The sequence below is a fragment of the Oryctolagus cuniculus genome, chromosome 18 (assembly GCF_964237555.1).
Source record: "Oryctolagus cuniculus chromosome 18, mOryCun1.1, whole genome shotgun sequence".
Classification (NCBI taxonomy): domain Eukaryota; kingdom Metazoa; phylum Chordata; class Mammalia; order Lagomorpha; family Leporidae; genus Oryctolagus; species Oryctolagus cuniculus.
This window is the reverse complement of record NC_091449.1, coordinates 37,277,768-37,302,872: the sequence shown is the minus strand read 5'-3', so window position 1 is coordinate 37,302,872 and position 25,105 is coordinate 37,277,768. Positions and strand designations below refer to the sequence as shown.

At 39.4% G+C, this 25,105-nt stretch overlaps 1 protein-coding gene across 8 annotated transcripts in view; it reads right to left on the bottom strand.

Moving 5' to 3' along the window:
* The window catches only part of FTO (FTO alpha-ketoglutarate dependent dioxygenase), a 414,324-nt gene that overhangs the window by 239,979 nt on the left and 149,240 nt on the right, over nucleotides 1-25,105 (bottom strand). For all 8 annotated transcript variants that reach the window (XM_070061822.1, XM_070061827.1, XM_051846617.2 and 5 more), the window contains 1 exon segment: nucleotides 226-305. In XM_070061822.1, the coding sequence (XP_069917923.1) occupies nucleotides 226-305 (80 nt within the window).

Below are 25,105 nucleotides of genomic sequence, written 5' to 3'. Positions count from 1 at the left end.
TACTTATCTCATGCTGTGAACACACTTTTACAAAAACTATCCAATACAACCCAGAGCTTAAAAAAAAAAAAAAAAAAAAAAAAGGCAGTAAATAGAGACCCAAGTCAAGTGAGATGGAAGCAATTTTCCTATCAAATACTCTTCCAAAGCTCTATGATAAATTGCTCAGTCAACCACTTCTGTCACATCTAATTAAGTGTGAATCACATTTTTATTTACACTTACCTCTGCCACTCGGTGGGTGGAACTAAACCGAGGTTGTGAACCAGCCAAAACACAGTGTTGGTGGGTGGCATTGAGATCATCTGTGGGAAAAATACAAAAAAATCTGAAACCCACATTTATAAGTAAGTATACACTATATGCTATTGAAATACGACACAAAGTAAACACAAAATTCACCATTCAAGGAATGACAATGACCAAGGAATTAATACTTATCTTGTATTCTGGAAGCCATTCATTTTAAGTAGGATGGGGATGGGGACTCATTCAAATGGGAAAGGGATGCTACTAATAATTATTCCAAGACAAGTGTCAATCAGAACTTTCCTCAACAAATAGGATAGTGGTCAACATTACTTATGTGTGGGTCTCATGATGCCACACACTGCATAGTCTACCATTTACAGATGGAGCTTCTTTCTCTTTCCCATGACATATCTACTTCTCGCTGTCTTCAGAACATGCCAGCATTCTTTTCCATTTTTCAGAGTTGAACATCTTCCATCTGAAAATCTGTCTTTCTCTCTGTAATCAAAGTATCAGTTTTGCCCTAACAATTTTCCAGGCAACAAACCAACCAACTCAGCATGCTGTAAGGCTGGCTCTCAGAAGAGAATTCAAGCCTATGGATTCATGACCCAAGAATGGAGGAGGTGGCGAATTCAACAGTTGAAGAGTACTCTTAAAACCACAAGCAGTGGGAGAAAATCAACGACCAAGTTGTTTTGTATTCTAAGAACTAATGTGAAGATGGTGGAATAGGGAGGGAGGTTGCTGCTCTAGCCCAAGAGAAGATAGTTAGAAAAAAAGTGGAGAGACTGCAGTCTCAGTGAAGAATTACAGAGAAAACTGCAGAGGAAACTCCACACAAATTGGAGGGACACTGTGGATCTGCATGGAGGGTGCTGATGTGCACAATTCAAGACCCTGGCACCCGAGAGCCTCAGCACCAGCTTTGCAGAGTGAGATGACACCAGACTGCAGCAGCCCAAGCCACTGGCGATAAAGTTGCAGGGAGAGCCTGACAGGAGTCCACCTTGGAGCCCTGTGGGGGACAGTGTACCTGCCAACCTAGAGGGGAAAAAAAGGGGGGTCATGTTTGTTTCCCAGACCACCCGGCACCAGCATTCTGTAACTGGCTGATAGAGGGTGGGCACCATTTTGGACACATGTAACAGCTGTGCCAGCTTTTGTCTGTGTGCCCAGAAATCAGCTGAGAGGAGACTCCTGAATCTGGCTGGGAGAACTAACAGGGGGTTGGGAGCTCGTGACTGTGGGAGCCTTGTGTACTGGGGCTATCAAAACACTGTGGCTTTGTGGGAAGGTGCAGGGTATGGTTTAGTCACTGTGGGTGGCTCCACACATTCAGAGCTCCTTGATTGCCTGGTGACGGTCACTGCTGTAGGATCCATGCTCTGAGGACTGAATAGATGCTTTGTGTGCTTCTCATGGCAGTGTGGATAAATACTGCACCCACTGGGGCTACAGCTCAGGCACTGGTCTCCTTAGAGGAAAGGAGATGAGCTTGAGACTACACCAACAGAACTGATCAAACACTCCCCTTTGAAGAAAAAAAAAAAAAAGCAGATGGACCACACCCGACTTGGCTGTGCCTTCATCCTGGAGCACTGAACAGAGCTCCCTGGCCACACCCAATACCCATCTCTGAGTATTCACTGAAAGAGCAGACGCTCCACTAAGCCACAGAGGTGTAGTCCAAAGATAAAAGCCATCATGGGGAGGGGGGAGGGATACAAGAAGTATCCCCACAAATGCCTAAAAAGAAACACAGAAATTCAAGAAACAAGAATAAAGAAGACAACATGACACCACCAAAGGAAAACAACAACACTTTAATACTAGCATGTGAAGATGAACAGCTTGAAGAAATGCCGAAAACAGAATTCAAAAAATCAATCATAGGGTTACTTAGAAGTAATCAGAAGCAAATCCACGAATTAACAAAATCCATACATTACATGAATGAAAATTTTTCCAATGAAATTGAGATTTTAAGGAGAAGTCAAAATAAAATATTAGAAAGGAAGAATTCAATAAAACAAATAAAAAATGCTGTGGAAGGCCTTCACAGACTCAGTGAGGCAGAAGAAAGAATATCCAAGTTAGAAGACAAATCTCTGGAAATTTTACAGTAAGATTAAAAAAAGAAGAAGAAGAAATTAGAAAAGTAAAAAAAGTGTTGGAAATTTATGGGATACTATCAAACATCCCAACATATGGGTCTTAGGAGTTCCTGAAGGCATGGAAAGAGAGAATGGATTAAAAGGTATTTTTAGTGAAATAATTACAGAAAACTTCCTTCATTTGGAGAAAGAATGGGATGTCCAAGTACAGGAAGCACATAGAACTCCTAACAGACATGACCAGAAAAGGTCCTCATCACAACACATTTTAGTCAAACACTCTACAGTAAAGCATAAAGAAAAGATTCTAAAATGTGCATGAGAGAAATGTCAGATTACTTTCAGAGGATCTCCAATTAGACAAACCCTACAGACTAGAAGAGAATGGCAAGATATATTCCAAGTCTAAAGAGAAAAAAAACTGTCAACCCAGAATACTGTACCCTGCAAAGCTTTCATTTATGAATGAAGGTGAAATAAAGACATTTCATAACAAACAGAAATTGAACAAATTTGTCACTATTTGTCCAGCCTTACAAAACATGCATAAGGATGTGCTACACACAGAAACACAGAAACACGGTCATCACTATGAAAGAAGGTGAAGGCAGAAAATCTTCCAGTAAAAATACAAAGAAAATCCAAAGAAAACAATAGGGATATTTATGGGAAAATGACAGGGCCAAGTCATTACTTATCAATAGTCACCCTGAATGTAAATAGCCTCAACTATCCAGCTAAAAGATATAGACTGGCTATATGTACTATAAAACAAGACCAATCTATTTGCTATCTACAAGAAATACATCTCATCAACAAAAATATATGCAGACTTAAAGAAAAAGGATGGAAAAAGACACTCCATGCTAACAGAAACCAAAAAAGAGCTAGTGTAACCACCTCGTTATCAGACAAAATAGACTTTAAGACAAAAACAAAATAGACTTTAACACAAAAACAAGAGACAAAGAAGGGCACTTTGTAATGATTAAGGGATCAATTCAACAGGAAGATGTGACTATAATAAGACATATATGCACCCAATTACAGGGTACCTGGCTATTTAAAAGAAATGTTAGTGGATCTAAAGGGAAACATAGATTCTGATACAATAGTAATGGGTGATTTCAGTACCCAACTTTCAGCAATGGACAAATCACTCAGATAGAAAGTTAGCAAGGAAATAACAGAGTTAATCGACACTATAGACCAAATGGACCTAACAGATACCTACAGAACTTTTAATCCTACAGTTGCAGAATACACATTCTTCTCACCAATGCATGAAACTTTCTCTAGGATAGACTACATGGTAGGCCATAATCCAAGTCCCAGCAAATTCAAAAAAATAAAAATCATACCATGCATCTTCTCTGATCACAAAGGATTGAAGCTGGAAATCAACAAATCAAGAATCTCTAGAACATATGCAAACACATGGAGACTGAACAACATGCTCCTGAAAACAATGGGTCATAGAATAATTCAAAAGAGAAATTAAAAAATTCCTGGAACATATCAAAACTTATGGGATACAGCAAAAGCAGTGTTAAGACAAAAGTTTACAGCAATTGGAGTCTACATCAAGAAATTGGAAAGGCACCAAATAAATAAGCTATCAATGCATCTCAAGGACCTAGAAAAACAACAGCAAAACAAACCCAAAATTAGTAGGAGAAAAGAAATTAAAATCAGAGAATAAATAAACGAAATTAAAGCAAAAAATACAAAAGATAAGCAGAATGAAGAGCTGGTTTTTTGGAAAATTAAACAAAATTGACACATCACTGGCCCAACTAACCAAAAAAAAAAAAAAAAGATAAAAGTAAAGACCCAAATCAATAGAGATAAAAAAGGAAATATAACAATAGATACCACAAAAATAAAAAAAAATCAGAAATTACTACAATGAGCTGTATGCCAACAAACCAGGAAACCTAGAAGAAACTGATTTCTAGACACATACAACCTACCTAAATTGAGCCATGAAAACATAGAAAACCTAAATAGATCAATAAACAAGATGGAAACCGAATCAGTAATAAAGACCCTCCCAACAAAGAAAAACCCAGGACTAGATGGATTCACTTCTGAATTCTACCAGACACTCAAAGAACTAACTCCAATTCTTCTCAAGGTATTCAAAAGAAATGAAAGGGAGGAAATCCTTCCAAATTCCTCCATGAAGCCAGCATCACCTTAATTCCTAAACCTCAAAAAGATACAACAGAGAGAACTACAGACCAATTTCCCTGATGAATTTGGATGCAAAGATATTCAATAATCAAGCAAACTGAATCCAACAACAAACCAGAAAGCTCATTCACCCAGATCAAGTGGGATTTATCCCTGGTATGCAGGGATGCTTCAACATTCATAAATCAATCAATGTGATACATCACATTAACAAACTGAAGTACAAAAACCATATGATTATCTCAATAGATGAGAAAGCTTTTGACAAAATACAACACCCTTTCACGATGAAAACTCTAAGCAAATTGGGTGTAGAAGGAACATTCCTCAACACAATCAAGACACACAGCCAGCATGGGTTTCATATAGATATCAACAAACAACAAATGCTGACAAGGACGTGGGGAAAAAGGTACCCTAACCCACTGTTGGTGGGAATCTACGCTGGTACAGAAACTATGGAAGACAGTTTGGAGATACCTCAGAAATCTGAATATAGACCTACCATATGACCCAGCCATCCCACTACTGGGAATTATCCCAAGGAAATGAAATCAGCATATGAAAGGGTTGCCTCTACCCCCATGTTTATTGCAGCTCAATTCACAATAGCTAAGACATGAAATCAACCCAAATGCCCATCAACTGAAGACTGGATAAAGAAATTATGGGATATGTACACCATGGAATACTACATGGCGGTTAAAAAATGAAATCCTGTCATTTGCAACAAAATGGATGAATCTAGAAAACATTATATTTAGTGAAATGAGCCAGTCCAAAAGGGACAAATACCATACTATTTGTCAAACACTTTACTTAGTACAGAGTTAATCTTACATGTATAAAGGTAACTGAAAATAGATCTTAGTTAAAAAAAAAAAAAAAAGAATGACACTAGGAGAGGGAGGAGGAAGAAGGGTGGAATTGCAGATGGAAGAGCGGGTAGGGTGGGAAGTCTCACTATGTTCCTAAAGTTGTATTTATGAAATGCATGAAGTTTGTATACCTTAAATAAAAGGTTTCTGGGTGTAAAAAAAAAAAAAAACTTAATGCAACACATCAGGAAAAATTCATATCACCTCTGCTTGGAACATTGCCTCTTATATTACACAGAAGAGAGTTAAATAGGACTATTCCCCAGCAATGTATGATTTCTTATATAGGCAACATGGGCCTCTTACAAGAAAGAAAATAATAAATGAGAAGGTTAAGGCCAACAGACCCCATATATATCAACATAAGAACCTACAATTATACCTCTATACATAGAAAAGAAATGCAGGGCCGGCACTGTGGCACAGCAGGTTAAAGCCCTGGCCTGAAGCGCTGGCATCCCACTTGGGTGCCGGATCGAGTCCCAGCTGCTCCTCTTCCGATCCAGCTCTCTGCTGTGGCCTGGGAAAGCAGTAGAAGATGGCCCAAGTCCTTGGGCCCCTGCTCTACGTGGGAGACCCGGAAGAAGCTCCTGGCTCCTGGCTTCATATAGGTGCAGCTCCAGCCGTTGCGTCCATCTGGGGAGTGAACCATCAGATAGAAGATCTTTCTCTCTGTCTCTACCTTTCTCTGTAGCTCTTTCAAATAAATAAAAAATCAATCTTAAAAAAAAAAAAAGAAAAGAAATGCAAAATGCCAACTGAAGTACCTCCAGTTCCAGATATTATGGAGTAATAGTGACAAGACTTACTTTCCTGCAATAATCAATCACCAAAAAAAAAACAACCAGAAATATGAACCACAGGTCTGTGGAACTGGAAAGCAAACAAAGATATCTTCTCAAGGACAGGAGAAACAAAATAGATGAGGCCCTCCAATTGCCCTGACAATAGTCTCAAAGCTATGGGAGGAGAGGGGTAAGTTAGAACCTTAGTTTCATTCTTGCTGCATTTAGATGGTAGAGAATGGAGTTTAGGAAGGCCATGGGAGCCAGATCTGTAAAGAATAATGAGACAGAAGAAGATGCAAAAAGAGAAAGCAGAGATATGCAGAACGGTTCCCTCAAATCTTTGGCTAGGGATTGAAGTATGCATGTATGAGTGAAAATTCCTCATAAACTGAACTTGACTCAGAACATAACAGGCTAAATAAATCTCAGCACAGAGCCAGAAACACTGTGTTACAAGAGCCAGAATGCCCTTATTAAGACCTAGTAGGAAATTCTTAAAAAGAAAAACAAAAAAACATTCTTAGCAGTAATGCTAAATTAGTCCTAGATTAAACGTTGCTTTAGGGGGCCAGCGCTGTGGCACAGCAGGTTAAAGCCCTGGCCAGCAACCAGTATGGGTGCCGGTTCTAGCCCTGGCTCTTCCTCTTCTGATCCAGCTCTCTGCTATGGCCTGGGAAGGCACTGGAAGATGGCCCAAGTCCTTGGACTCCTGCACCCACGTGGGAGTCCCAGAAGAAGCTCCTGGTTCCTGGCTTCAGACTGGTGTAGCTCCAGCCATTGTGATCATCTTGGGAGTGAATCAGCAGATGGAAGACCCCTCTCTCTGTCTCTACCTCTCTCTATAACTCTGTCTTTCAAATAAATAAAATAAATCTTAAAAAAAAAAAAAAAAAGTTGCTCTAGGGGCCAGTAATATGGCAGAACAGGTAAAGCTGCTGTCTGCAGTGCCAGTATCCTATATGGGGATTGGTTCAAGTCCCAGCTGCTCTACTGCTGATCCAGCTCTCTGCTATGGCCTGGGAAAGCAGTAGAAGATGGCCCAAGTTCCTGAGCCCCTGAACCAGCGTGGGAGACCCAGAAGAAGCTCCTGGATCCTGGCTTTGGATCGCCCCAGCCCCAGCTATTGTGGCCATTTGGAGTGAACCAATGGATGGAAGACCTCTCTCTCTCTGCCTCTGCCTCTCTATAATTCTGCCTTTCAAATAAATAAATAAGTCTTAAAAAAAAAAAAAGTCCCTCTAGACTCACCTCACAAAGCTTAAAGCCAAGACTCAAAGAAATATAACGATCACAGCAAAATCTAACAGTATTTAAAAGGGTGCAAAAAATCACATGTTCACATTTTCAAGAGGCTAACAGCAATTTAGACACTGCACAAGAAAAGATCAGTGAGCTAGAACACACAGATACAAAACCTATCCAAAATAAAAACCACAAAAAATGAAAGAGCATCAGTGATCTACAGGAAAATATTAAGCACTTTAACATAAACATAAATTAGGTCCCATGGGAGGGAGAATAACAATGAAATTTTAAGAAACAATGACTGAAAACAGTCAAGTTTGTTGAAAACTATAAGCCAAGGGGTCCAAGAAGCTCAAAAAAATCTGGGGAAAAAATAAGACCAAAATAATGTACAACACAATCAAACTTCTGAAAATCAGTGATACAGAGAATATCTTAAAAGATAGCAGAAAGGGGGACACATTAAACAAAGAGGGCAATAATTAGAATGACAGCAGACTTCTCATCAGGAATCATACAGCTCAGAAGACAACCGGGTGACTATGTAAAATACTAGAAAAATAACTACCAATCTAGAACACGATGTTGGCAAAAATCCCTTTCCAAAGCAAAATGAAATAATCTGTTCAGGGAAAAGCAGAATGGATTTCTACTCAATATATTATACTGTAAAAATTGTTACATGAAGTTCTTAAGGCAAAAGAAAAATACTATTTTAAGGAATTTGGATTTGCCCCAAGGAATGAAATAAATAAAAATAAATCATTGAAATAGAACTAACTAAAGAAAAAGTAATATATTATGAGGTTTATAACATACAGAAAAGTAAGATCCATGGAAACAGCACAAAAGAAAGAATAAAGGAAATATAAGTATACTATGTTAAGACTCTCTGATTTTAAGAAAGGTACATTGTGATAAGTACATTGTGAGAGGTGTGGGTCTCAATCAGATTTCATTTTGCTACCTTTCCCTCACTCCCCAAGGATCATTTGTACACTTGTCTGGGGACATTTCCACGGATGTTCACTGGCAGGGATTGGGTTGCTACTGGAATCTAATGTATAAGGAAATCAAAAGATCGAAACATGATGCAGTGCATAAGATAGCCCCACAAAGAATTATCCAGACCAAATGTGCTGAGGTTAAGAAATCCTACTCCAGGGGTCAGCGCTGTGGTGTAGCAGGTAAAGCCACCTCCTGCAGTGCCAGCATCCCATATGGGCACCAGTTCAAGTACCGGCTGCTCCATTTCTGATCCAGCTCACTGCTATGGCCTGGGAAGGCAGTAGAGGATGGCCCACATCCTTGGGCCCCTGCACCCTTGTGGAAGACCCACAAGAAGCTCTAGGCTCCTGGCTTCGGATCAGTGCAGGTCTGGCCACTGGGGCCAACTGGGGAGTGAACCAGTGGATGGAAGACCACTCTCTCTCTCTCTGTCTCTCCTGCTCTGTGTAACTCTGCCTTTCAAATAAATAAAAACAAATATTAAAAAAAAAAAAGAAATCCTACTCTAATAAAACCAGTTAATAAGATAAAACTAAAAAATACACTGTAGTAAAAAAAAGCTAATACAACAGAGGCAGGAAAAGGAAGGGAGGTAAAGAACATATGAAACTATAAAAAATAAAAAGATGATAAAATGCAAGCATTCACAGTAAAACAATTTTTAAAAAAATCAAATACACAATAAAGAATATCTTTAAAAACCTACATCTAGCACCACATTTAATGGTAATAAACTAAAAGCAAAGATCAGTAACATGGTGAGCATGTTTCCTCTCATAACTTCTTTCCAACATCATAAAAGACCTAGCTAATCTAGTAAGAGAACAAAACAAAATCAAAGGTAGACAGACTGCAAAAAAGAAATGAAATTTGTTTTTCTCCCACAGAAACCATGATTGTATATGCATAAAATCTAAACAAATTGACAAAAAAAAAAAAAAACCATGAAACTAAAAAACTTTATGTAACTAAGAAGGAATTATGGTGAAGCTGTAGGATATAAGGTTGATATACAAAAGAAAATCACCTTGTAATGTGTCAGCAACGAACAAGTGAAAAACAAGTATTATTTATACGAGCACATCCAAGGTATAAATCTAATAATAAAAGGTGTTTCAAAAAGTTCATGGAAAATTGAATTAAAAAATTTATTTTGCACAAAAGAATTTTGAAATACATGCAGATTTTCAGAATGTACATTTTCCATGAACTTTTAAAGACCTCTCAGATATGTACAAGGTCAGTACAAAGAAAAAGTATAAAACTATGATGAAAGAATTAATGAAGAACTAAATATATTAACAAAATTAGCAGTAATAAGTATATATTCTATCTTCATGGACAGGAGGGCTTAATATTATCAAGATGTCAGTTCTTCCCAACTAGATCTATAAATTCAACACAATACAAATCAAACTTCCAGCAAGTTTTCTGATGTCATCGACAAATTAGTTCTAAACTTCATATGGAAAGGCAGCAGTCTCAGAATAGTCAACACAGTACTGAAAGAGAATAATAAAGCTGAAGAATTAACACTACCTGACTTGAAGACTTACTACAGCCAGCGCCATGGCTCACTAGGCTAATCCTCAGCATGCGGCGCCGGCACACCGCGTTCCAGTCCAGTCGGGGCGCCGGCGTCTGTCCCGGTTGCCCCTCTTCCAGGCCAGCTCTCTGCTGTGGCCAGGGAGTGCAGTGGAGGATGGCCCAGTACCCCATGGGAGACTAACAGAAGCACCTGGCTCCTGGCTTCGGATCAGCGCGGTGCACCGGCCACAGCGCGCCAGCCGCAGCGGCCATTGGAGGGTGAACCAACGGCAAAGGAAGACCTTTCTCTCTGTCTCTCTCTCACTGTCCACTCTGCCTGTCAAAAAAATAAAATAAAATAAAAGACTTACTACAAAGCCACACAATTAAGATAGGTGGTACTAGTGAAAGAACAGTCAAATGCGTCAATGGAACAGAACAGAAAGTCCAAAAATAAATTCATACAAGTAAAATCAAGTGATCTTTTGACAAAAATGCAAAGGCAATACAATGGAGTAAAGATAGTCTCTCCAACAAATGGGGTATCCATGTGCAGAACAAAAAAAAAAAAAACTAGAACTTATAACTTTCATAAAAATTAAATGAAACAGATCATAGAAACAAATGCAAAACTCAAAAGCTATAAAACTCCTAAAGATAACATAGAAGAAAATCTGGATGATATTGGTATATGCTGATGACTCTTTAGGTACAACATCAAAGACATGACCTACTAAAAATAAAATTTATTTACTGGACTTAATTAAAATCAAAAATTTCTGGGGCTGGCATTAAGGCACAGTGGGTTAAGATGCTGACCGTGACGTCAGCAACCCACATGAGTGCCAGTTTGAGTCCCAGATGCTCCTTTTCCAATCTCACTTCCTGCTACTGAGCCTGACAAAAGTAAGGCAGATGGCCCAGGTAATTGGACCCCTGAAACCTATGTGGGAGTTCCAGGCTCCTTGTTTCGGCCTGGTTCAGCCCTGGCAGCTGTGGCCATTTGAGTAGTGAACCAGCAGATAGAGGAATTTTCTCTATTTCTCCCTCTCTCTCTGAAACTCTGTCTTTTAAATAAGTAAAATAAATAAATCTTTTTTTTTTTAAATAAAAATTTCTGTACCACAAAAGACACTGACAACAGAACAAGAAGCCACTGAATGAAAGAAAATAACTGCAAAATACAAGTCCAGTAAAGAACTATTATTCAAAATATACAAAGAACTCTCAGAGTTCAACAATAAGAAAACCAGCAACCCAATTTTAAAAAGGGACAAAAGACCTAAACAGATTACTCACCAAAGATATGCAAATAGCAAATAAGCATATGAAAAGCTATCCAATGTCATATGTCATTAGGAAATTGCAAATTAAAACAATGATGAGATACTGCTACACACCTGTTAGAATGGCCAAACTCCAAAAACACTGAGGATGCCAAATGCTTATTAGGATTTGGAGCAACAAGAAGTGGTATTCATTGCTGGTAGGAATGCAAAATAGTACAGCCACTGCATAGGCCTATTAGAAGTAACATGGAAGACAGTAGTTTTTCAAAACACTAAACGTAATCTCACCATATGATCCAGCAATTGTGTTCCTTGGTATTTGCCCAAAAGGGCTAAAAATATGTTGACACCAAAACCCACACACGGATGTTTACACCAGCTTTAGCCATAATTCTCAAAATTTGGAAGCAACCACGATGTCCTTGAGTAGGTGAATGGCTAAGTAAATTGTGGTAATATCAACACCACGGGCTATTATTCAGTACTAAAAGAAAAGAGCTATTAAGCCAAAAAATTCAAGGACTGCTAGAGTCTGGGGGAGAAAGGGATGTAGAGGCAGAGAACAGAGTATTTTAGGCCAATGAAACTATTCTGAATGATACTATAATCTAGAAACATGTCATTACGCACTTGAAAAATCCATGAAATCGTACAACACCATGAGTGAACCCTAACGTAAACGACAGACTTTGGAGGATAGTAACAGGTCAATGTAAGTTCATCAGTTATAATAAATATACCTCCCCAGTGTGGGATGTTGACAGTGGAGGAGTCTGGGCATGCATAGGAGGGGGGAGTAGGGGTACAGAGGAAATCTGTAATTTTTTCTCAGTGTTATTATGAACCTACAGCTGCTCTTAAAATACACAAAAATTTCCTGTACTTAAATTATGTCAACTGAAAATTATTTGGAAAACTCTTTAAAACTGTCTAACTCACCACTCTGACAATAATATATGAGGGTGCTTCTAAAAGTTTGTAGGAAATGGAATTAAAAGATACGTTTATTTTAGTGAGAAAAAAATAAATTCATACATATGAAGGATCTTCAGAAAGTTCATGGAAATGCAATTATAAAAAGACTATCCATGGATTAAAACAATATGTGTGCCAAAATAAATTTTATTTTATTTTTCCATGAATTTTGTCAAGTATCCTCATACAGTTATGTAATATAAAAAGCTATACTCTCATGTTATTCTCATAGCAAAAACAAAATTTGTAGGTGTTAATTTGATTATAATTGGATGAGCAACTATTCTAGGTGCAGTAAATAAAGCAAATTCTCTGCTGTCATATAGTATGATGGGAGATGTACAGAACAAATAAACAAGAAATTCAGATGTGAAACGCTGTGGATAAAATAAAGCAGGATAATTCAAGAAGCTTAAGAATTGGTGAGGTTATTAGGAAACAGTAGGATACTTTCTACAGAATGCTTATTGGAGACATTTAAGCTGAGATCTGGATAATGAAGAATCAGCAATGCCAAGACCTTGGGTGAGAAAACCTCAGGAAGAGCACATGGCGAGGACCACGGTGCTGAAGTGGAAACTGCACTGAAGTGGGACCACGTTTTCTGTGCACGAAGAAAACAAAGGCTCTGCAGTGACTGCAGAAACTGGGAGTAAGCACGGTGAGAGGCACAGGGGCAGCTGGACAGATACAGAGGGCTCTGTTGATTACTGAAAGGATTTGGGATGTTATTCTAAATATTCTGGGAGACTCTTAGAAAATTTTAGACAGAGAAACAACGTGATCTAACTCTGAGAAGGTCACTCTGGAGGTTGGTGCTGTGGCCCAGCAGGTTAAAGCCCTGGCCTGAAGCACCAGCATCCCATATGGGCACCAGTTCTAGTCCGCGCTGCTACTCTCCCAATCTAGCTCTCTGCTGTGGCCTGGGAAAGCAGCAGAAGATGGCCCAAGTCCTTGGGCCCCTGAACTGGCGTGGGAGACCCAGAAGAAGATCCTGGCTCCTGGCTCCGGATCAGCGCAGCTCTGGCCATTGTGGCCATCTGGGGAGTGAACCAGTGGATGGAAGACCTCTCTCTCTGTAACTCTCTCTTTCAAATAAATAAAAATAAATCTTAAAAAAAAAAAAAAGAGGTCACTCCAGTATATAGGAAAGAGAGAAGACTAAAGGGAAACAGAAGAGTTGATGTGAGAAGACCAATCAGGAAGCTGCTGCTGTAGCTCAGGTAGGAGCCTATGGGGAATCGGACCCCAGTGACAGTAGGCGAGATGGTGATCAGTGATCAGAATCAGAGTATTTTTAAGGAAAGACAATAGGATACGCTTATGCTTATAGATTGCATAAGTGATGTCAAAGAAAGTGCAGAATCAAGAGCAACTCTGGATTTTTTTGCAGAAAAACCTGATTGGATATGAGTAAATGACAAAACATTAGGATGCTGGACAAACAATATTACAAAATACAGTAAGAGGTAAGGATGAAACTATAAGTGATACATTTGGAGCTTAAAATACAAATATAAATATAGCCATACAGATCCAATCTTTGTAGACACAGACCCAAAAGTTTGGCTTTAAGACCTGATGAAGAAGGGTGAATGATCGATGTTCCTCGCAGTTTGCCCTGAGGACTCTGGCTAAGGACATTCCTGAGTGTTTCTGATTGATCAGGACTATTTTTCCTGAATGGAGTTTCCAGAATCAAGCAAAAAGTTAAAAGTGGGAGTTGGAGGGGGTTCCCCAGGGCAGAGTCCCATAGAGTTGAAATAATTTCTAGGAATTACAAAACGTCAGTCTCATCTACCCAAATAAAAGCCTTATTATTCCTATGTTATTAATATGAGGATACACAGACATCATTTGGGGAAGAAACCATCCCACCAACCTCAGGCGTTAAGTGCTTCTATTCCACTGACAATTCACAAACACAACATTAGAAGTAAGATTTCAGAGCTATGCACCTTTATTTATATCCTTGGCCACTCTCTAATCAAACAACTCTTGAAATTGCTTCCAAACTGTCTCTAATTCTTTATAACTTTTAGAAAGAACCTTGTAATTTTCATTTAAGAGCTTCTAATTTAATTTAATTCTAATTCATTTAAGATCTTCTAAAACTTGAAGTCTATAAAAGGGGCTCAAGCTTCATGAATTGTACCACTCAAAGGATCTACTAAGGACATTCCCAGCTTTTAAAGACTACTCCTAATAATGCTGAGAAAGGAAACACTGAGGAAGGCCTATTTGCAAGAGCTAGCTCAGAATACAACTAAGAATTGATTGACCCTACGTCCAACTGGAGAGTCAGAGTTCATATATTATGCAACAAAATCTAAATAGAAAAGAGGCTCTCACTATTTGCTGGCTAAATGCTACCAAGTCCAAAGAAAGCTCTGAACATTCATTATAGCAGGACATCTTTCTATATAAAATATCACACATGCAAAGACATGATATGTGCTAGGATGACCAATTCATGCCCAGGCTTTCGTCCTGAAAGCCCCTCCCTGTGAGATCCCCACCCCCATAGACAAACCAGGACAGGTAGCCACTCTAAATTTGCCCCAGCCCTCCTCACTGCCTTGGTTTTGCTGATCAGTGTGTCACTAGGGCTATTTCACCTGAATTTCTTAAAGCAACAATCAGGAGCTTTATAAAAAGCACTCTTGAGGTAAATAAACTCAATAGTGAAATCCAATCTTCCCTAGCCTCACACAATCACTGGAGCTTTTCATTCTTACTCACCTGTCCATTCTCATCTCTCAATCTTAATATTGATGACCTTATTTTTCCTACATGTGGGAACATCCATGACTGAGGACATTTTCAGAATGTAATAGCCAATGAATGGGAGTGGCAGGGGAAGCTGCCTGGCAAGCTGTCAGAACAGGCACAGGGCCGACCCCTAGACTCCCACTGCGAAGATCAAAGGAAGATAAAAATAGATCAAAACTTCTTTCAGCACTAAATATTAGGGCAAGGTGCTCAATATAACAGAAATGTCAGGAGTTGTGCTGGACACAGTATAGATGGGAGAGGATTAAAGAGGAGCAAAGAAGGCTGACTCTGAAAGAGCAATGTCCCAAATAAAGGTAGCAATCAGATCCTGCAAGAAGTGCATACCCTCTAATGTGGAAAATGGAGAGTAGGAGGGCAAGAGGAGCAATGGGGCACCCAGAGGACGGGGTCTTGCCTCTGTTTGTCAGCATTTCTATGCACACAGACTATGGTGCTCACAGACCCCAGGACATGCTGCTGTTGCAAGACACCACTCAGAGAAGAGAACTAAGCACTGCTGAGGCAAGCACTGGGAGCAGCAGCTATGCTGGGGCGGCAACAAAATCCACCCTGGTTTGCTCATATTACAAGCATCTGTACCATGCAAGGACAAAAGCAATTCATTACACACACTCCAGTTTATCAAAACTCTCATCTGTTCAGGTAAGCATATGTTTTCTTCCTTCCTCCTTCAAGTGAGAGATTTGGCAACGAATCTATACCAATCTTTCACACAACCAATCTCAACCACTTGCCTACAAGCCTGGACTAGCCCTCTTTCTATGAGGATAAACAGGGAAAATCACCAGACCATACAAGAGTGGTTTCACTCACCAGGGAAAAACTTTAGACAATTCTCACTTTGTCAAGAAGGCACTGCACCTGTGAGAAGAGGGAATAGTATTGGAAAAGAGCATTTGGAGTTGTGTGTGTGTGTGTGTGTTTTTTTTTTTAAATAGTATTGCTTCATTTTAAATGATGATAGACAGGACAGGTGTTCGGCCTAGCAATAAAGATGCCCACATCTCTCATCGGTGAACCTGAGTTTGCTATCAGGCTCTGGCTCCTGACTCCAGCTTCCCTCTAATGTGCTCTCTGGGAGGCAGCAGCAAAGGCTCAAGTAACTGGGTTGCAGTGACCAGGTGGGAGACCTGGATGGAATTCCGGGCTCCTGGCTTCCACCAGGTTCAGTCCTGCCCATTCAAGGCATTTGGACATTGAACTAATGGGGGAGTATGTTCTCTGTCTCTTGCTCAAATAACTTTAAAATCTTTTAATGTTGATGGATGGAGTGAACAGCAGAATGCATGCTGCAGAAAAATCAAATTTCTGAACTAGATGACTGAATTGAAAAAATTCTCCTTTAATTTAGGAAAGTGTAGCAATGGAAATTTTAGACATGATAGACAGATTCTGGAGACCAAAATGTATGCATAAAATAATCTCCCCAGGACTGGCATTGTGGCACAAAAGATTAAGCTGCTGCCTGCAATGCCAGCATCCCATATCAAAGCCCAGTTCTAGGCCCTGATGCTCATGTGTGAGACCAGGAAGAAGCTCCTGGCTCCTAGCTTTAGACCGACTCAGCTCTAGCCACTGCAGACATTTGGGAAGTGAAGCAGTGACAGAAGATTTCTCTTTCTCTCTCTCCTTCCCTCTCCCTCTCTCTTTCTAACTCTGATTTCAAATAAATAAATAAACCTTCAAAAAAAAAAAGATCAATAGGTCATAAATGTGTATATTGACTTCTAGGTCTTCTACTCTGTTCCCTTGGTCTATACATTTGCTTCTAGACACTACCATGCTATTTAAATACTATAGTTTTGCTGTATATTTTGAGGCAATACGAGACCTCCAGGTTTGTTGCTCTTGCTCAAGACTATTTAGGTAATTTGGGGTCTTTCATGACTCTCTATGAATTTTAGAATAGTTTTTCTATTTCTGTAAATAATGTCATTGGAATTTTGACAGGAATGTTACTGAACCATAGATAATTTAAACTAGCACAGAATTTTGACAACATTGATTCTTTCAATCCATGAATATGGGATATCTTTCCACTTATTTGTTTCTTCTTCAATGTCTTTCATCAGTGTTCTATGGTTTTCAGTGTAAAGGTTTTTCATCTCCTTGGTTAAAATCATTCCTAAGCAATTTCTTTTTGATGCTAATATAAATGGCTCAGTTTACTTGGTTTCCTTTATTGAATAGCTGCTAGTGGGTTGAAATGCAACTGATTTTTTATGCTGATTTTATATCCTACAACTTTACTGAATTAATTACTTCTAACATACTTTGGTGGAGTCTTTAGGGTTTCTTACATATAGTATCATGTCATCTGCAAACAGCTTCACTTCTATCTTTTCAGTTTGGAAGCTTTTATTTCTTTATTTTGCCTAACTTCCCTAGGCAGGTCTTACACTGTATTATGCTGAATACAAGTGATGAGAGTAGACATCTTTGTCTTGTTCCTGGTCTTAGAGGAAAAGTCTCTCAGGTTTTCACAGCTGAACATGCTGCTGGTTTGAGTTTCTCATACCCGGCCATCGTATGTGCATTTCATCTACATCTAATTTGTTGAGTTTGTACTATGAAGGAAGCTGAAGTCTATCAAATACTTTTTCTGTATCTATTACAATAATCATACAATTTTTATGTTTCATTCTGTTAATGAAGTATGCAATTGTTAATTTGCATATATTGAGCCATCTAATACTCTAGAGGTTAAATCCCAACAGATCATAGCATATATCCCCTTCTGGTGCTACTGAATATGGTTTGCCAGTGTTTTTCTAAGGATTATTCCAACTATGTTCATGAGAGACACTTCAGCCTGTAATTTTCTTTTCTTGCAATGTCCTTCCCTGCTTTGGTATCAGGATAATGCTGGCCTCATAAAATGAGACTGGAAATGTTCCTTCATCCTTTTTTTTTTTTTTTTTTTTTGGCAGAGGGGGAGGATTACCATTAATTCTTTCCAAATGTTTGGGCATTCAGTCAGTGAAGAATCTTTGCTTTTCCTTGGTGCAAGGTATATGATTGCTGATTCAATATCAAAAGTTGCTATTTATCTGTCCAGATTTTCTGTTTTATCATTATTCTGTCTTGGGTAGGTTGTACATGTCCTGAAATTTATCCATTTTATCCTAGTTATTCCACCTTTTGGAGCATTCATAGCAGTCTCTTAAAAGTCTTTGTATTGCTGTGGTATAAGTTGCAATGTCTTTGCTTTCACTTAGATAATTCTATTTGTTTGAATCTTTTTTCTTAAAGATTTTAACTTCATCATTTTAAAAATGCTACTTTCACTTATATTTTCTGTTGTTTTTCCAGTGTACACCATTTTTTTTTAATGCTTTGTTCTTTATTATTTCTTCTCTCTGTTAACTCTTGGGTAAGTTTGTTCTACTTTTTCTAGTTGCTTGAGGTATACGGTTAGGTTTTTTATTTAAGGTCTTTTTTTTTTTCTTATTGGCATTTATTGCTATAAACTTCTCTGAAAAATGCTTTTGCTGTGTCCCATAAGTTTTTGTACACAGTATTTCCATTTTCATTTGTTTCTATTATTTTTTATTTCCCATTTGATTTTTTTTAATAAATTGGTTGTTCAAGAGTTTTTAAATGTCTTTATATTGGTGAGTTTTCCAATTTTCCTCTTGTTATTAATTTCTTATATCGCTTTGGTCAAAAAAGATGCTTGATACAGTTTCAGTCTTCTTAAGTTTGTTAGTACTCGTTTTGTGGCCTAACGTATTATGCTTCCCATGCACTTAAAAAGAACATATATCCTTCTGTTGTTGGATGGAATGTTCTGTGCATGTCTGTTATGTCCATCTCGTATATAGTGCTGCTCAAGTCTGCTGTTGCCTTATTAGTTTTCTGTCTGCATGATCTATCTATTGTTAAAAATGGAAATCAAGGTCCCTAACTATTATTACATCTGATCTATTTATCCCTTCAATTCTATTAATACTTGCTTAATATATTTAGATGTTGCAATGTTGGATGAACTTATATTTAAAACTGTTATTATTATCTTCTCAGTGAGTTAATTCCTATTATTATCTAATCACCTTGTTAGAGATTTCTGTCCTGTTATCTATCCTGATACAAAGTAAAGCCACCCCTGCTTTTTTGGTTACAATTTATAGGAAACATGTTTTCCTTCCCTTCATTTTTAGCACGCATGTGTCCTTAGCAAAAGCTAGCCCCTTGTAGGCAACATAAATAGCAGTCCTCCCTTATCTAGGATTCTGCTTTCCACAGTTTCAGTTACCCACATTCACCTGCAGTCCCACGGCCAAGAATCATAACCTGATGATCCAACATCACCTGAAGTAGATGATGCTCCTCCTGATATATCATCAGAAGGCCACAGATAGCCCATCACTACATCACTAAGCCTACATCAGTCATGGTTTTCCTTACATGATGCATTATTATTTTTGTGCCTCCAGCAACAACATAAGAATTATTATGCTTTAAATGTTCAATGAGTTTCTTAGACAAGAGGAATTCATTCACAAAATAAATAGGCTGGCTGGCACATAGCTTTTTTTTTTTTCTTTTTTGACAGGCAGAGTGGACAGTGAAAGAGAGACAGACAGAGAGAAAGGTCTTCCTTTGCTGTTGGTTCACCCTCCAATGGCCGCCGCAGCCGGCACACTGCGTCCGGCATATCGCGCTGATCCAAAGCCAGCAGCCAGGTGCTTCTCCTGGTCTCCCATGCAGATGCAGGGCCCAAGCACTTGGGCCATCCTCCACTGCCTTCTCAGGCCACAGCAGAGAGCTGGCCTGGAAGAGGGGCAACCGGGACAGAATCCAGCGCCCCGACCGGGACTAGAACACAGTGTGCCGGCGCCGCAGGGGGAGGATTAGCCTAGTGAGCCACGGCGCCGGCCGGCACATAGCTTTCTAAATCTTTCCCTAAATGTGACTTTCCATGGAGTCAAAACTCTCTTACATAAACAAATATGGAGTAGAAGATGAACTTGAGGTAAACAGCTTCCTCTCTCCCACTCCCTGTTTGTTTTTAACATTAACTTTTGTGGAATGCTTACTTTGTTGTAGGTTTAAAGAGAAAAGATTCTTTGAAGTTAATAATTCACTTTGCTTTCTAAATATGCAAAAAGATTGAATCCCATTTTGGCAAGGGTTACCCTCTTCTCTTAACTCTTATTGGCTGCAACTCTTCAACTAGAAGGCAAAGGAGTTGTAGAAAGAAAAGAGTAAGAAGTGACAGAGTCTGTGTTGACAGTAAAGTTGAATGAAATAACTATGTTTTCTTCTTTTGTATAGGTGAAATAATCACTTCTGCCCACTACTCCAATGAACTGTGGGAATCATAGCTTCCCAAAGTTAATGAATGAAACACAATCATCCATTTAAACCTCTACTTTCTGTTCCTTCACATTCCTTCTAATCTCCATTACTCAATTCTTTTCTCACACCCAACTGCCCATCAGCAATGGAGAAGAATGGGATATGGTTTCTCACTAACAGTTGGGGAGGAAAAAAGGATGTCCTCTCTAATACATGGTAGGTCCCTATGATGCGCAAAGCTCTAAATGCTATGAGTAGAATAAACATATATACACATACATGATCTATAACAAGTATATAGATATATGTAACAGACATATTTACAATATATAGCTATGGGTAGCACCTATTGTAGGTACTGAAACTTTTTATCATCATCCCTAAATAGGGGAAATATACATAAACCTAAAAGAAGAGTAAAACGTGACAAAGTGGAAATGACAGTATGAACAAAGATAAGAAAAAAACTTTGTAACCCAACCAATTTTAGGACAGACTACCAACCCACTATAATGAATTGAGCAAGGACTAGAATTAATATCTTTTGAAAAAACTAAGATGTTTACTGGGCCTTAGAAGACAAAGTCTTGCCTTGGGAGCTCTGATAGGAACTATCTACATCAGGAAAGCCATGCTAATTCCTGGTCTAATCCTGAATTCAAAGCTTCAAGAAGAATCAAAGCAGGGTGAGGAGGGAATGGTTTCATTCATAGTCATTCTTCTACTGTCTTGATGAACATAAAACCCAGTTCAAGGCCTAAAAAATTCTTTTCCACAGTTCACGGCTTTAGGAATTACGATATAAAGATGGAAACTCAAGGACGGCACACGGGGACTGCTAGGGAATGAGAAAATTCCACCACCGAACCTGGACGCAGAACGGCCTACTTCAGCATGACTCTGATTGAAGGAAACAGGACAGAACCAAAAGGTCTCACAATTCACAGTAACACATTCATACTCAGCTTAAGAGAAAGTAACACATTATTTCACCTTGGGTGGTTTGCTTATAAAAGATTTACAAGTGACGATACAGACTGATGTGGACATTGTAAATTTGGGAAATCCTGTAATGTCACACGTTAAATTTTTACTAGATAAAAAGAAATAAAGCCTGAGTCACTGTATAAAGAGATAAGCTGCCATGGAAAATTCTCAATTCTGTCTCTGGACATTTCTAAGTGTCAGGTCAATGGTCATCTGTTAGGGGAGGGACTTCAAAAGCTTTCTCAGCCAGGAGCTTTTAAGGACAGAATATCTTCTTTTGTCTGTATGGCAAGACATGTAGCCATGCAATAAAATACAAGCCAATTCTTGGGTCACTCGACCACTTATTAACGTAACAGCCACTTATTAAGCACCTATCATCTTCAAGGCATTGTGTTACCTGCTTTAGAGGAGACACAGCCAGAACGGATTGCCCTTAGGAATCTAAAATACAGTAGATAGAATTTTCAGAAAATTCTGAGAAAGAAAAATGTGAAGGATCCAAGTGAAACATGGAATTGGCAAAGGAGTCCATTGAGAAGAAATTCCAGGCTGATAATTGTGCGAGGTGGAGTTTGAGGAAACCAGTATTTATCCAAATATTAAACAAGCCCTATGGCTAACCATCTAGGAACACAGAGATATCACTATGGTATGTTTTTGTATCAAGAAGAATAAAGAGGGGCCGGCGCTGTGTCACAGCAGGTAAAGCCTTCCCCTGCAGTGCCGCATCCCAGATGGGTGCCAGTTCAAGTCCCAGCTGCTCCATTTCCGATCCAGCTCTCTGCTATGGCCTGAGAAAGCAGTAGAAGATGGACCAAGTCCTTGGGCCCCTGCACCCGCATGGGAGACCTGGAGAAAGCTCCTGGCTCCTGGCTTTGGATAGGCATAGCTCCAGCCACGGCAGCTAACTGGTGGGTGAACCAGAGGATGGAAGACCTCTCTCTCTCTCTCTCTCTCTCTCTCTCTCTCTCTGCTTCTCCTTCTCTGTGTAACTCTTTCAAATAAAATAAATAAATCTTAAAAAAAAAAAAAGAAGAAGAAGAAAGAAAGGTAATTATAAATCCCCAGGGGAGAAGGAAACCTATACAAGAAAGCCATGGTACAAATCTAAACCAGCTCTGCAGTGGCATAATTCTCAGCCTTTAATGAAACATAAAGTCTTGACCTAACATTTGCAACATTCTCTTTTAATCGACACAGTTTCGGTGGTTTACACTAGATTACATCTTCTATTTATGAATTTTGTCACTTTAACTGGTTCTGCAACAAACAACATATACATAAACATCATATGCTGGTTTTCAAACTTCAGAATCAACCTACAGAGAATGTAAGTCCTATCAAAGTTATAGATCAGCATGTTAGTTACAAAGCTTAATAATGTCAAAGTATAATATGGTTGAAAGACCATATTTCATTCCCTCATCTTACATAATAACAAGAGGAAGCATCTATAAACTGGTTCTGAAGGTAAGGAATTAAGGGGGGAAAATCTGAAAGTAAATATTAACTAGCAAATCTTAGCAAGAATGGGTGGTAGTGTAAGAAAGCTAATTCTGAGGCCTGCATCATGGCATAGCAGGTTAAGCATTCCATATGAGCACTGGTTCAAGTCCCAGGTGTTCTGCTTCCAACCCAACTCCCTGTTAATGAACCTGGGAAAGCAGTGGAGGATGGCACAAGTACTGGGCCCCTGATACCCAGGTGGGGAACCAAGTTTCAGCCTAGACCAGCCGTGGCCACTATGGCTTTCTGGGGAACAGACGGAGGATCTCCCTCTGTGTGTCTATCTACCTATCTATCCATTTATCTCAACAAATAAAAGAGCTGTATTGAGATCAAATACATATACCATACAATTCATTCATTTAAAGTATAAAATTCAGTGTATTTTAGAATGCTCACAGGATTGTGCTACCATCATTGATGCGGGATACATACGAAGGAAGCTAGCTAGGTCTGAGGAATAGGAATTTTTTTTTTTTTAAGATTTCATTTATTTATTTATTTGAGAGCCAGAGTTACACAGAGAAAGAGACGGAGAGACAGAGAGAAAGGTCTTCCATCCATTAGTTTATTCCCCAAACGGGGCAATGGCCAGAGCTGGGCAATCCAAAGCCAGGAGCCAGGAGCTTCTTTCAGGTCTCCCAGGAGGGTGCAGGGGCCCAAACACTTGGGCCATCTTCCATTGCTTTCTCAGGCCATAGCAGAGAGCTAGATTGGAAGAATACCTGGAGACGAACAGGAGCCCATATGGGATGCTGACACTGCAGGCAGAGGCTTAGCCTACTATGCCACAGCACTGGCCCATGAACAGAAACTCCTAATCTCTGCAAAATGATGCTGTCTCTTCAATTTGGATCTGATATGCCCACCTTCCCAGGATGCATCTAGGACCAGGGTGCCTGCTAAGACTGCACCACATTTGCAAACTCAATTGGGGAACCACCCCCTTCCTAACAAAGGAATCACTCTTGTTTTCTCATTGTCCCACAGGACACACTCAGATGGACCACTCCCATGCCCCCATGGCCCATGCCCTACACTCTGATGAACCTTCTCAATGATGGGTATGGTTTTGGGTTTTTTCTCTTTCTCTCATTTAAAGGCAATTATTTGATCCACTCCTGTTGGATGTCTCTCTGTGTGGGGCAGCCCACACACACACGCGTGAATGTAGATTTATTCCCGCGCTGCCAAATAAACGCCACTGCTCAGTGCACACAGTGTCTGTCTGCACTTAATGTTTCTATCTCTGTGTGAGGTGAGAACCTGGGTTTAAAAAGTGATCTATTCACTGCCCACATCATCACCACAAACTCTAACTGTGGAGCATTTTCAGACCATTAAAAGGAAGCCTCTATCCATTAGCAATTAATTCACATCAATTCTTTTCTGGAAAAAAAACTGGGTGTCACAGTTAAGAGGACTACTACCCAAAGTCCTGTAGTGAGGAGTAAATTAAAAACAGGAACACTTCCAGCACAGAGCCTGGCCCTTGGCAGGTGTTCATCCTGTGTATTTCTCATAAACACCAGACATAAATGATCAAGAAATGAGCCCAAAGCCCACATGGTAAGATAGCATAAGAGAGAAGTAAATCGGGGCCAGCACTATGGTGTAGTCGCTTAAACCTCCACCTGTGGTGCCAGCATCCCATATGGACGCCAGTTCAAGTCCCAGCTGCTCCACTTCCAATGCAGCTCCCTGCTGATGGCCTGGGAAGGCAGTGGAGGATGACCCAAGTGCTTGGGCACTTGCGCCCACATGGGAGACCCAGAAGAAGCTCCTGGCTCCTGGCTTTGGATTGGCCTAGCTCTGGCCATTGTGTACATTTGAGGAGTGAACCAGCAGATAGAAGACCTCTCTATTTTTCTTTCTTTCTGTCTACAACTCTGGCTCTCAAATAAATAAATAAATAAGCAAATCTTTTTAAAAAGCGAGAAATAAATCTTTTCAGGTGCCCAGGAACACACTCAGATTCCTATCCTCAGAGCATATTCCTCAACGCATAGTGCTCTCCCTAGGTCTGCTAAATACAAAACAAATAATCAGGTGGCAAAAGCCAGAAAGCAAAGTTTGAAAATGTCAGCATCTGAGAATAGAGTTTCGAGTGAAAATTCCATAAAGAGAGACAAATCCTCACCTCTATGAAAAAAAAAAAAAAAAAGCAAACAGCAAGAAGCAAGTTTAGCAGCTGTGAGAGGATAAGAGGAACGCCACAAGTCCACATCGGACAAGCA